We start from the raw sequence: 12,904 nt of genomic DNA, 5'->3' as shown, positions 1-12,904 counted from the left end.
GTGACTCTGCTGGAGGAGAGGGGAGATGGGGCTTTTTGGGGGCAGCATGGGCAGGAGACACAGGCATGAGGGTCTCCAGACAATGCCGGTCCCAGCGCACCACGGGCAGGAGCTTGCAGGCAGGCTGAGGATGAGGTGGGCTGGAAGCGCTTTGCTTCAGCTGAGTTATTTTCCCCTATGCTGAGCAGCATGTTTGCAACAACCCCTGTGGTTCCCACCACGTTTTGCACCTCAAACACCAGCTGGAGCAACTCTCTCCAGCGTCAGCACATATTCCCCGTCGGGGTGGCTCTCCAAAGTGATATGGCATCGTCAGCACAGGCAAGAATGACTCTCCCACAGCGGGTTTGCATCCCTCTAATCCTTCATCGGCCCAGGTGTGGCAGCTGCTCGGGTGGTCGCTGGCTGGGCGGTCAGCCCCTGATCTTCAATGCTGGTTGCACGGGCCCCCGACGCACCTTCCTCCCCGCCGCGCTGGCATTTTCGGTGGGCAGGCGTTCGTTCCGGGCGAGCGGTGCTCTCTCCTGATTTACGGTCTGTGCCCTGTTCCCGCTGCCAGGGGTAATGCGTGGGTTTACAGGATGGGGTTTCGTCGGCCGTGACTTGGCCTCCCCTGGCATTCCCCGTGTCGACGCTGCCCGCCCGGTGGGTTGCGGTGTCGCTCGGCGTGCCCTGCCGCTGCCGCCTGCCCGATGGAGGCCGGCTCTGGCTGGACACTGTGTACTGCCTAACACCCCTAATAACACTTTGCAGGAGTTGCCTGGGGGCATTTCTGGTTAAGAAGCATTTAATTGATTACAAAACCATGTAGTGATGGGGGTTTGCATAATGCTGCTCATGGAGGAGCTGGCAGCAGTTTTCAAGCGGGGGGGAGCGGGAATTGCTGCTCCAGGGAAAGGGCAGAAGGGGAGACATAGGAGTGAAGTGACCCAGGGGATCAGGGTGAAGTGACCCAGGGGACCCCTGTAGCAGGTGGGGGGGTCTGGGGCTGCGCCTTTTACTGTGCCAGCCTCTAGGGATGCTGGTCCCACCTTGCAGAGGAGTGTCACTGGCCCGTTCACCCCCTTCCAGCACCCTGGCACTGCTGTGCCCATACTGAGGTGCACGTTTAAAACTCTGCTGGGGCATGCTGGGGCTCTGGACAGGGATCCCCAGTGCTCCCAGTTGCAGCTGAGCACTGGGGGGCTTGGCTGACACCCCAGGGCCTGCTGCCAGCTATGCCTCTCCCTGCTTTATAACCTGCCTCTGCTTCCAGGAAAGCCTTGAGCCAAGTGGAGATTTGCATCTTGCCTTGCCCTGGGCTGAGACACAGCTCAGCTGCTGATTTTGGTGCCCTCATAGGCATGGTGGCACCAGCTGGCATTGCCCTGTCACCACCACCTGCTGCTCTGTGGCCCCCTCCTCTGCATGGGAGCAGGTCCTGTGGGGTCTGTGGGGTGGCTGCCATGGGGAGCAGGGACCACGAGGAGGCTGCTGTGGGCAGCAAGTCCTGTGGGATCTGTGGGGTCGCTGCCATGCTACTGTTGGCAGTGCCACGTGCTGCTCCGGGCTCAGCTTTGCCAGCTGGTGCCAGTGGCCCGGGGAGCTGCACTGGGCTGTGCCCAGGTCCCTGGGGGGAATGGGTCCCTGCAAGGTGGTCTTTGGGTAACCCCCAACCCATGCCCCAGCTGAAGAGGGCATCCAGCCCTTGGGAAGGGGAGGGCTCGGCAGGAAGGGAATGGTGACAGGGACATGGGAGGGAAAGGATCGGGGGCGGGAGGGGACGGCAGCTGTAACCTGCCTCCTTCTGTCATCCCTATAAATAGGAGGGAGCAGGAGCAGGATTGCACCTGCGAGACTCCAGCTCTGCAGGAGAGGGAGGGACGGAAGGACGGAGCTGCTCCTCACCGCTCTCACCTCGCTTTGAGCTTCCCATTGCTCTGCCCGTGGGGAGGCCTGAGGCATGGGGACCAGGGAATGGACGCTTTCCACCTTCATGGGATGCTGCATATGGATTCTGCATGGTACGTCCTGTATTTTTCTGCTAGCGCACGTGCTACCTGAGCCCTTGCAGGGCAGGAATGCTTGTGAGATGCTTTTCCCTCCTGGCTGCACTGGAAACTCCTCTTATGACCAGTCCTTGCAATCCATTGCAGCCAAAGAGCTAGAAAAGTGTTTTACAGGGCAGGCATCACCCTGAGGGGCTGGTTGCAGGCGTGGACCCGTGGGAGAGGTGAGAGCCCAGCCCAGGAGCCTGTGTGCAGCCGTGTACCCCTCCAGCAAGGGAGCCAAGGGAAGCCAGCTGGCAGAGCAGGGCTCCAGGGATGCTCCCACCCCTCCCACATCCCAGGGAAGCGCAAACGCCAGTGCTTCATGCTGAGGCCTCTTTTGCACAAGCTTCCCATGAACGGGCTGCGTGGGGTAGATGGTGTTTCCTGCTCCGCATGGAAGAATTAAGATAAAACACGGTTTTACTGGGATGGAGTGTGCCAAACTAACCTGGGGGGATTTGACTGATGCACTTTGTTTTCCCTGAGATGGGGAGGGAAGCAGCTGAGCTTCTCTGGCTGGGGGTTGGGGATTGGTGCAAAAAGCTTATTTCAGCCAGGGAAGATGGTGAGGAAGCAGCCTGCTGGGAGGGGGAACGGGGGCTGGAGGAGGATGGACCCCTTGAGGAATGGTCTGGCATAGGAGATAATGTTGATTAATGACTCTGGCACAAGTTATCCACAAGCTAATGAGCCAAGCCGGCGGTGAGGTTGGAGGCACCTCCTCTGCAGGGGGATCTGGCTGCCTGGCAGGGGGAACCTGAGGAACCGGAGCACTGGGATGGGGAACAGGCTCGGGCTGTTGGGCTGTGGCAAAATCCTGCTGGGTCTTGCCCTCGGGGTGCCCTTCGTCTCCCCTAATTGCAACCACCTGAAGCCAAGCGTCAGCAGATCTGCCGGGCTCCTCCTGGAGCCAACGGCGGCAGCTTGGTCTCCCCAGACACCCCCTGTCCTAAAAATAAGACTGGGAGAAACGTCACCCATGGGTGCCAGTGAGTGCTGGGAGAAACGCCTGGGATGTGGGGTGGTGTCTCCTTCTCCTTTCAGCAAAGGTCCTGGATGTGGGGCAGGATTTTGGCAGCAGGAAGAGGGAGCTGTAAGCAGGGCTTGGTTCTGGGAGCCTGTGAATATTCACTCCACTGGCAGGGAACCCCTGGTGCCTGCGCCCAGCTAGGGGCAATTGGGACAGGGGCTGGAGCAGGCAGGCTCCCACCATGGGAGAGATTTAATGAACCTAACTTTAACTGCAGCAGGTCAGAAGCCATTTACAATTGGGGAATGTTTCACTAAGCTCTGGCTGTCCTATTTGCCAAAGGGCTTTGGGTAAAGTGTATTTAAATGTCCCTCAGACACCTGAAAGGTGAAAAAAGACAAGAACCCCCCAGGCTCTGCAGAAGTGACTTCACTTAGGGCTGTCCCTGAAGGGAGGCAAAGAGGGCTGAGGGCTGTCCTTGGGCAGCAGAGCTCCACAGACACCCCTGGGGCTATGCACTAGACTTACTGAGCCCCAGCTCTTCCCAGTGGCCAGGTGATACCACCCCCAGCATAACTGGGCTGGGTTGCAGCGGCTGCCTTTGCCTCCATGCTTGCACCAGCATCTCTCCCTGACCTGTGATGAGTTGTGTCCTGTCTCAGCTGGTGGCTGCTGATGCTGGGGATGAAAAGGTGCTGTGCCTAAGGCAGCCCTGGCTGCACTCCTTGGGTCTTAAATCAGAGCTTGTAAGGCCGTGGGATGAGGCAGTAGGGTTTAAGAAGGGGTGGGAGCTTCCTGACGCTCAACCAGAGGAGACGCGCAGCTGAGCCTGGCAGGCTGCCGGCTCTGGCACCTGGCATAACGCTCTGCTTTGTGCTTCTCTGCAGGGCTTGGGGCTGCTGCTGCCACCACCCCTGTCACCACCGAGGGGCTGTTTGCTGTGGGAACAGCTTCTCCCACCATGCTGGAGAGCGAGGGGCCCCATGACCTGGTGGTGGGCACTGCGGAGACAAACACTGTGGCAGCCAATGCTGAGACAGCCGATAGCATCCTCGTGGAGAATCTGTCGAGCCCATCCTCCCCTCCCGGGCCTGAGCCGGATGCTTTGGTGACAGCGGTGAGCGACTATGGCTCTACAGTACCAGCTTTGATGAATGTGACCAAGCCTCTTAACACATCTCAGGATATTGAGAGGGGTTCGGCTGCTCCCACTGCAGCCACAACCACTGCCGCCATCTCTGCACAGCACCCCGCTGTCACCCCAGAAGCAGAGCTTGATGTAACGGGGCTTGCTCCCGATGCCGCCCTGGGATCCACCCCTCTCTTTGCAGATGTGAAGGAGGACATCCTCGCGGCTGTGACCAGAGAAGGAGCAGACCTAGACCCCACTGCCAGCGCTGTGTCCCTCCCCACCACCCCTCCGCTGGCAGTTTCTTGGGCTGCACAGCCAACTGCTGGCAGCCCCGTGGGTGCTGGTGTCACCGAGCTGCTGAGCCAAGGGCTGACCGCAGCCACAGGAGCAGTTGAGGAAGGCATAACCCTGCCTGTGGATACCCAAAGCGAAGCCAGTGCCAACTCCTTAAGCCCCAGCCCCGGCACTGGGGGGCTGCTTACAACCCAGCAGGATGGGGCGGTGAGCAGGGCCATGGACGTCACCCCAGAGCCAGTGGGAGAACATGCCCCCACTGTCAAGGAAAGTCCCTCAGCTTTGGTGCATGGAGACACGGGAGATGCAGTAAATGGTGAATTCAGCACGGTTGGCTCATCCAGCCTGCCTCTGGAGAGCCCAACAGTGTCAGGAACCGTGGGAAACCCAGGGGAGCCCTCCCTCCTCCATGGCCAGGCAGTGCTGAGCCCAGCCACTTTGCTGCTGCCGGTCGGTGGTGGGGATGGGGATGGGCAGAGAGCTCCTGGGGTGTTATCAGAGGCTCCTGGTTCAGCCCTGTCACCTGCAGACAGTGAGGCACCCATGACACCCAAGGTGACAGGGGACACGGCCATCACACCACTGGTTCCCACTGATACACAGAGTGACATGAATCCCCCACTCCCAGACACTGCGCTGCCCACAGGGGATGTGGGGGCTGTGGGACTGGCCAAACCATCCCTGCAGCCTGCCCTATGGCAGACCCCCACTGGAGAACAGCCACCGCTGCTTGCTGCTGCTCTGCCATCTCCCACGGACACCCCCAGCGCTCCCGGGTCTGCTTACCCACCCCCAGGGACGGGGGCCAGCACCCTGCCTGCACCTGATGGTGGGGCAGAGATACCAGCAAGCCCCAACCTTGCTGCTGCCCCAGGAGCACCCTTGTCTCCATCTCTTGGGGGGTCACAGCCATGGGGAATGGCAGCTGGTGCTCCCCAGGGAGCTGACGGACCTGGCACTGGCTTAAGTTCAGCTTCAGATGCTCCCATCCCAGTATCTTTTGTACCTGATGGACTTGCACGGCCCACTGCTGGGGTCCAGGGTCAGGGAGCTGAGGGTGCAGGGGGCACGGCACTGGCAGGAGGTCCAGGGGATGGCAGTCCCTCTGCAGATACCCAGAGTGACATGAATCCTTCAGACTTCAGTACTCAGCAGAATCCCGCTAACGCTGGATTGCTGCCAGTAGGAGAAACAGGAGCTTTGGCAAATGCTGACCTGTCCCCTCCATCAGCTCTCGGGGACGGAGCAGGAACAGGAGCAGCCCTGGCACTGGGACAAGTGTCCCCACCTGGTCCCGCACCTCCCAGCAGTGCTGGGCTGGAGCCCAGTCTCGCAGGGGCAGAAGGACCAGGGGACCTGCCCGGTGAATCCACCAGCACTCCTGGGGCTGTGGCCGGCCCCGTGTCTGGGGCAGAGACAGCAGCAAGCCTCAACCCTGGTGCTGCTCAGGAAGCACCCATGTCTCCATCCTTCGGGGAGTCACAGCCACGGGGGACGGCAACTGGTGGTTCCGAGGGAGCAGGTCTGCCTGGAGCCAATGGACCAGGCACCAGCTTGACTTCAGCATGGGATGTTTCCAGCCCAGCAACTTATGGACCAGCAGAGCCTTCATCACCTGCCCTTGGGGTCCAACTTGGCACAAACCTGGGGCTTCCAGCAGCAGAGGGGCATGGAGCTGGAACAGCGGAGCCGGTGCTGGGAGGAGCAGGCAGTGGGACCAGTTTTGAGCCATCCCTTAGCTCCACTGCAGGCAGCGTGATGGCATCTGTGATGGATCAACTGCCTGGTGCAGGTTCCTCTTCCGGTCCTGCCTCTCCCAGTGATGTGGTGGCAGCACCCTCCATTTCAGAGGGTGATGGAGCAGGACCCGTGCCAGATGCAGCCCCTGGCCCTGACAGCTTATCCCTGGCCTCTCCAGACAGTGAAACTGGCCCAGCGCTTACTCTGGTGCAGGGGCCTGAGAGCGCAGGGGATGTGGAACAGGCAGGAATCCCACAGAGCGAAAGTCCCTACATGCAGTCAAGTCCTTCAGACTTCAGCACTCAGCAGCAAGCTGCTAACAACGGAGAGCTGCCAGCAGGAGAAACAGGGGCTTTGGTGAATGCTGACCTGTCCCCTCCATCAGCTCTCGGGGACGGAGCAGGAACAGGAGCAGCCCTGGCACTGGGACAAGTGTCCCCACCTGGTCCCGCACCTCCCAGCAGTGCTGGGCTGGAGCCCAGTCTCGCAGGGGCAGAAGGACCAGGGGACCTGCCCGGTGAATCCACCAGCACTCCTGGGGCTGTGGCCGGCCCCGTGTCTGGGGCAGAGACAGCAGCAAGCCTCAACCCTGGTGCTGCTCAGGGAGCACCCATGTCTCCATCCTTCGGGGAGTCACAGCCACGGGGGACGGCAACTGGTGGTTCCGAGGGAGCAGGTCTGCCTGGAGCCAATGGACCAGGCACCGGCTTGACTTCAGCATGGGATCAACAGCCTCGTGGAGATTCCTCGTCCGGTCCTGCCTCTCCCAGTGATGTGGTTGCAGCACCCTCCATTTCAGATCCAGCCAGCCCGAGTGCCCTCGGAGGAGCAGGTGGTGCTCCTGGAGCTCTGCAGCCTTCCCTGGGTGCTGGGCCTGGGGTCCTTCCTGCTGCAGGAGAAGGGGCAGGTGAAGCAGCTGGTGATGGGATGGCCCCAGAGCAGTCCCAGGCCACTGCCGGAGAGGGACCAGTTGGTTCAGGAGCCCGTGATGGACAAATGGGAGCTGTTCTGCAGACTGCATCTGCTTCCCCATCTACGGAGGGGTCTTCATCACCTGGAACAGCTGGCAAGGCTGTTAACGGAACAAGCCTTCAAGGAGCTGGTGCAGCTGGCAGTGGCTTGAACACAGGCTTGGGGCCTGCTGGCCGTGAGGAACCTCCTGTGTCTGCCCCCAGCATCCAGAATGGTGCCAATCTTGGACTTTCTGATGCAAAACTGAGCCAAGTCAATGTGGTGGAGGTGCCTGGAGGAGCCTTGGTGAACAGGGGAGCTTCCCTTGGTGCCAGCCTGGGAGAGGGCACAGGAGCCATCATACAGATCGCGTCGGGAGCGCTGGACCCGTCCGCCCTCACCTCCCCCCAGGAAAGGCAGCCCCTGGACCCCGTGGCTCCAAACAGCAGTGGCACCTCTGACAGCATGGCTGCCTCGCTGGCTGCTTCTCTGCTTCTTCCCGGGCACGGGCTGAGCTTGGGGCTGGCACCCAGCGGGGACCCCCGCTCTGCCTCTGGCATCCAGAGTGGGAGCAGAGCCCTGGTGCCAGGGGCACAGGGTGGGCTGGCAGGAGATGCTGGAGGTGCTCAGATGTGGTCTCTTGAAGATGAGGTGGCCTCAGGGATGCCTGCACCTTTGGGAGAAGCATCGCCCCATGCCCTTGCATCCCCCAATACTGCCCCGGTACTGCCTTCTGCTCCACAGAGACAAAACGCTGCAGCAGGGGTGTCTGCCAGCCCTGGGCTTTCCACTCCGCTTTCGGCACGTGAGTCGATAGCGGGGTCCTCTGCAGGGGGAAGGGGAGAGCTGGGGGCTGCCACGCCATGGGGGCCTGCCCTGCTCCTGCCTCCCCACCAGCTGGGAAGCCCTGGAGCCCCCTCCGGGGATGCTGACAGCCTTGTGACTGACAAAGCAAGTGCTATGCTCCCCGGAGCAATGGCAAGACGAGGGGATGTGGCTCAGCTCCTTCCCAGCGCGACTGGAGCCAGGGCAGGTGTGGAGACCCCCACTCGCTCCCCAGTGGGGGGGAGCCCAGGGGTCCCTGTCCTGCCTTCCACTGGGTTCGCTGCTGGCAGCCCCGGATCAAAGACCCCGGGGCCAGGACCTGCCGGTGGCTCGTCACCTCCTGCCCTGCAGCCATTCTTGGGGGGTGAGCTGACCACCAGCCTGGCAAACAGAGCCCCTGCTGCCAGTGGGTCGAGCCTCCCTGCAGTCCTGCCAGGCCAGGGGGGAGCCCGGGGGGGGGTCCCAGCCACAGCACGCCCAGTCACGTCCTGCAGCCCAGCCACTGCCAGTCCAGCCCCGCCAGCCCCCCTCCCCAGGGCCCAGGAGGAGCTCCCCGGGCCAGGAGCAGCCACTGTCACCTCCCGCGCATCGTCCCCCATGTTTCCAGCTCTGCCAGGAGGGCCGGCGGCCGCCCCGACCCCACTGCCCGTCCCTGCAGGTATGTGATGCTTGCAGAGCAGCCCAGGTGGGAGGACCACGTCTGGCCTCCTGATGGACCATCCTGGGGCACATTCAGTGCCCAGAGACCGATGGGGGCTATTTAGGGCCAGGACCCCTGGAGGAGATGCATGATGAGGAGCTCCTGCACATGAGCTTGCATTTTTGGCAGGCTGAGCCTGCCTTTGAGTATGGTCTCATCAGCTGGAAAACCCATCCCCTCCAAATGCTTTTTTTATTTAACAGACATAAATAGAGAGCTGGAGGCTGTAAACATCTCTAGAAAGAGCTGTGGGTGTTTAATTCCCTGCTGTCCCCCTACCACAGTCCTGTACAATGTTTTTCTTTTCCTAATGGCAGTCCTTCAGTGTGGTGCCCTAACAGGGCTAGAGCAAAAGGGGACAGTGACCACAAATGCCATCGCAGCAGGTTTAGGGCAGTTGTGTACGTGTAAGGCAGTGAAAAGGGTGGGAGCAAGCTCCTGCAAGGGAAGGTGACAAGCAGGGTGTCCCAGGTGGCTATTGGCAGTGTCCCCCCATCCTCCTACTGCCCAGGCTGTGACCCTTTAGAAGCAAAATCATTTCTGTCCTTTGAGTTTTGACACAGACCAAAGGCTTTGCTGTAAGTGTGTTTTGGGGTTGGTTTTTTTGTTTTCTTTTCCAGTTGCAGCTGTGCCCCTCTACGGGTATGGAGTGAGAGAAAATGATCAACAGTACGTGGAAAGGAGGGTGGATTTTAATTCTCCGCTTTTCAAGCCTGAGACTGGATTCCCATTTGGCAAAACCTTGCGCAACTCTCTCTATGTGAGTCTACCTTGGCTTGACTTGCTATCGGGCAAGCGGCTGTTGCCCAAAACCTGGGGGAGGCACCAGGTGCCTGGGATGGGACCCTTGCAGGGGCAAATCAATTGGAATGCTGCCAGGGTCTGTTTGCAGCAGGAGATGACTTTGTGGCCATTTTGGTGGTGGCTGGTGGTGGCCTTCCTTGGGTGTTGCTCAAAGTGGGCTTGGAAATGGGAGGGCTGCCACTCCTGTGTTGGGGGATCCCACCGGTCCTGTCCTCACCTGATGGAGGCTTCCCTCTGCTCAGTTTACAGACAATGGACAAATCATTTTCCCAGCCTCAGATAACAGCATCTTCACGTCCCCTAACCCTCCTCCCAGCGGCTTCAATGGCCACGAGGAGGTTCCCATGATCGCTGTGTTTTGGGACAATGCCGACTTCTCCAGAGGTGTTGGCACCACCTTTTACCAGGTGAGTGAAGCCACCTGGGTGCATGGCTGCATGAAACACCTTTTGTTGATAAACTCATCACCTGTTCTGTGGAGGCCCCCTGAGATGTGTCCTTGATGGAGCCCATAAGCACTGTTTCCCTTTTCTGGGCAAAAATCTAAGAGCTGCTGGTCCTGTGTGGGTCACCTCTTGAGCCGTCCAAATCTCATCCAGACACCTAGCTACAGTGCTCCATGCATGACACCAATCTAGACCTGTCTTTACCTTCTGGAGAGCTAACGCAGATGTGGCTGTACCCAACCCGCAGGAGTTCCTCACCCTTAACACGGCCAAGCCTCCATTCGTGCGTGACGTGGAAGCGAAGGTTCGGCGGTACCTGAGGTCCTCCTACTCCGCAGCCTGGACCCTGAAGATCACCTGGGAGAAGGCACCTGCCTATGCAGCACGGACTGACACTCGGAGGGTAAGGGGCTGATGGAGCTCAAGGGCTTGTTGCTTTGTCAAAAAAAAGCCAAGACCCATGGGGGATCACCTTGTTTGTGCTTGGAAATAATAACCAGTTTTGTGAAAAAGGTCAGTCTTGAAGACTTTTGCCAAAAAGAACTAGGCTGTGCCCATGTTTTTGTAGGTCTTCAGGTTTTTTGGAGGGACATTTTTAGTTGAACTCTCCCTGCTCCATAAAATCTTTCCCTTTAATGTGGTGGGCCTTTATTGTGCACCAGAAGCACTGCTCTTCAGGAGCATAAAATTGGGTTAATTTGAGGCTTCTCATGGAACAGCATCAAAGTAAAACCATCACATTTTCCATGCAAAATGAGAACCAGCCCAGGCTGCATTTGCCTTGCACATCAGGACCTTAGCCCTGCCGTCCCCCAGTGAGCACTGACCCACACCCCTAATTTTAAACCCAGCAGCTTTGCTCGCTTTTTTACATGTCCACAATGCTTCTTCCCAGACGATCACATACCAGGCTGTCCTGACCACCGATGGCTTCAGGTCCTACGTCCTGATGCTGTACCAGGAGGGAGGCATGCAATGGGATTACACCAGACTCACTACCACCAACGTGCTCATCGGCTACACCAGGTACAGCAGGCTTGGCACCCAGCCCCTGCCTCCTCCGAGCACAGGGCTGCATTCCACCCCCAGCTCCAGCTGGTTTAATCTTTCCCCTGTGTCCCGTGAAGTGCCCTGCAAGGAGGAGGACAGCCCAGATGAGGTCTGCACACCCATATAGACTAAGACATGGGGGTCTCACAACCAAATTTGCCCCATTAGTGGCTGGATCATGCTGCAGCACGCCGACCTGCTGGGCTGTGCTTGCTGTAAGATCCACACGTCCATCTGGGGTCCAGGGCCCACAGCATCCTGGTGGTTTGGGAGGAAGGAGTGGGGAACAGGGGATGTTTGCTGAACTTTGCACCAGTTGAGGGAAGGGATTTCCGCCACTTGGCTGGAGCGGTTGCTTCCTGCCTCCTCGCATTACGTCTCACCCTGTGCACGCCGTCTCTAGGGTTTCCTCATTAGCTGCTTGCTGCAGCTGGGTAAGAAAAAGGTGACTGGGACGGAAAGTGCGGGCGGCACAGGCATGCGTCTATGTATGTGTGTGCTTGCCTGTGCACGACCGCTTATAGGTTTCCGCTCTGTATTGCACTGCAAGATGCTGGAAACAATGGAAGCTGCTTGCAGGGGTCTTAAGATGTCTGCGTGTTCAGCCCATGATGCAGCAGGAGCATTTGCAGCACCCAGAACAAACTGCACCCTGTAGAGAGGAGGCAGCAGGCTGAGGGAGCTGGTGCCTTTGCCCTCCTGTCCCCAGAGCTGCAATTTGGGTGCTGTGGGGTCCCGCTGGCTCAAGATCAGGGCAGCTGAAGGGCAGGCTGGGGCTGGGATAACCACACCTGGGAAGAGCAACCCCTGATTTTTTCCCTTTCTTTGCACATAGTGGGGATGGCTTTTACCGCAATGATGACCTGACTCAGAGACCTCCAGCTGCTAAATATCGCCCTGATCAGTTCAGGGGATACAACACAGGTAGTGCCTCACAGCCAGGGTGGGTTCATGCAGCCCCCCCGGGGGGTTGGGGAAGGGCTGTGCGGGGAGGGAAATGTTCCCAGGGGATGAAATCCAGCTTGCTGCTGTGGCAAGGTTCTCACTCAGTTCACCAAGGCCAAGTTTTCCCCCCAAGCACATAAAATGCTTCCCCTGGGTACAAGCTATGCCCTGAGGCTGAAATGTCCTTGACGTATGCATGGACCATTTTTGTTGCAATAGCTCTGTCCCAAGGCTTTCTTCTTTAGCAAGAGCCTCTCCCCCTGTTTCCGTGCCGTTGGGTGGCTGTTAAGCATGGGGTCCCATGGCTGGGGGTCAACACGGGCTTAGCTTCCAGCATCAGCAACACTTGGCTCTCGCCTCAAGCCGAAACTGCCCTGGCGGTTCCCTTGGCCAGAGGTAAGAGCTCGCGGTTTCTCTCCCCACTCAGACCTCCGTGGGCTGTGGATTTACAAGCTGGAGAGCCGCGTGAGAGTCAACTACCGGCTGAAGTGCCTGGCGTGGACGGGGCAGCAGCAGGAGCCGCGGGTGTGGAGCCAGGGCCTGCCTGCCTGCCCCTGCTCCCTGCAGCAAGGGCAGCAGGACCCGCGCTTCAAGAGCAGCCGTGGAGGCAAGTGGACATGCTGCTTCCCCACCCTCCTCGTCCCCAAGATTTCCCTCCCCACCTCCCCTGCAAGGGTGGCTGGGGTCCATTCTGGCTGGGTGGGCAGGCAACCCCAAGGAAAATGGGGGGGGGGGGGGGGGGGGGGGGCCTGCCCTTCCCTGCAGAGACAGGGAAAATGAGGAGGAACAAGGACTGACCTGTCCCCGTCTTGTTAGACTGGTCAGAGCTGGTCCCCTCCCCAGCACCGGGGTCTCACCCTGGGGGACCACTTGAATGGTGTCCGTCAGTCCCTCCAAGCCCCATAGCACCGTGGGTGATGCGGTGGGAGTAATGGATAACAAGGAGCCAGCCCCGGCCTCGCTCCTTGCCCCGAGGTAGGGATGCTGGCCCCGGGGAGAGCTGCGCTGAGGCTCGCT

The 12,904-nt window shown here is 59.5% G+C and overlaps 1 protein-coding gene across 1 annotated transcript; it reads left to right on the top strand.

The window, feature by feature from the left end:
• The first annotated feature begins 1,813 nt into the window (after positions 1-1,813).
• On the top strand, positions 1,814-12,793 carry LOC126039422 (mucin-4-like). Its single transcript, XM_049802540.1, has 9 exons — positions 1,814-2,003; positions 3,888-7,922; positions 9,263-9,402; positions 9,689-9,853; positions 10,140-10,295; positions 10,788-10,918; positions 11,778-11,866; positions 12,315-12,586; positions 12,731-12,793. Exons 1-9 carry the CDS (start codon positions 1,943-1,945, stop codon positions 12,791-12,793), a joined length of 5,112 nt encoding a protein of 1,703 aa, XP_049658497.1. The 5' UTR covers positions 1,814-1,942.
• Positions 12,794-12,904: the final 111 nt, after the last annotated feature.

This window comes from Accipiter gentilis, chromosome 6 (assembly GCF_929443795.1).
Source record: "Accipiter gentilis chromosome 6, bAccGen1.1, whole genome shotgun sequence".
Lineage (NCBI taxonomy): Eukaryota > Metazoa > Chordata > Aves > Accipitriformes > Accipitridae > Astur > Astur gentilis.
This window is presented reverse-complemented; position numbering and strand designations above follow the sequence as displayed.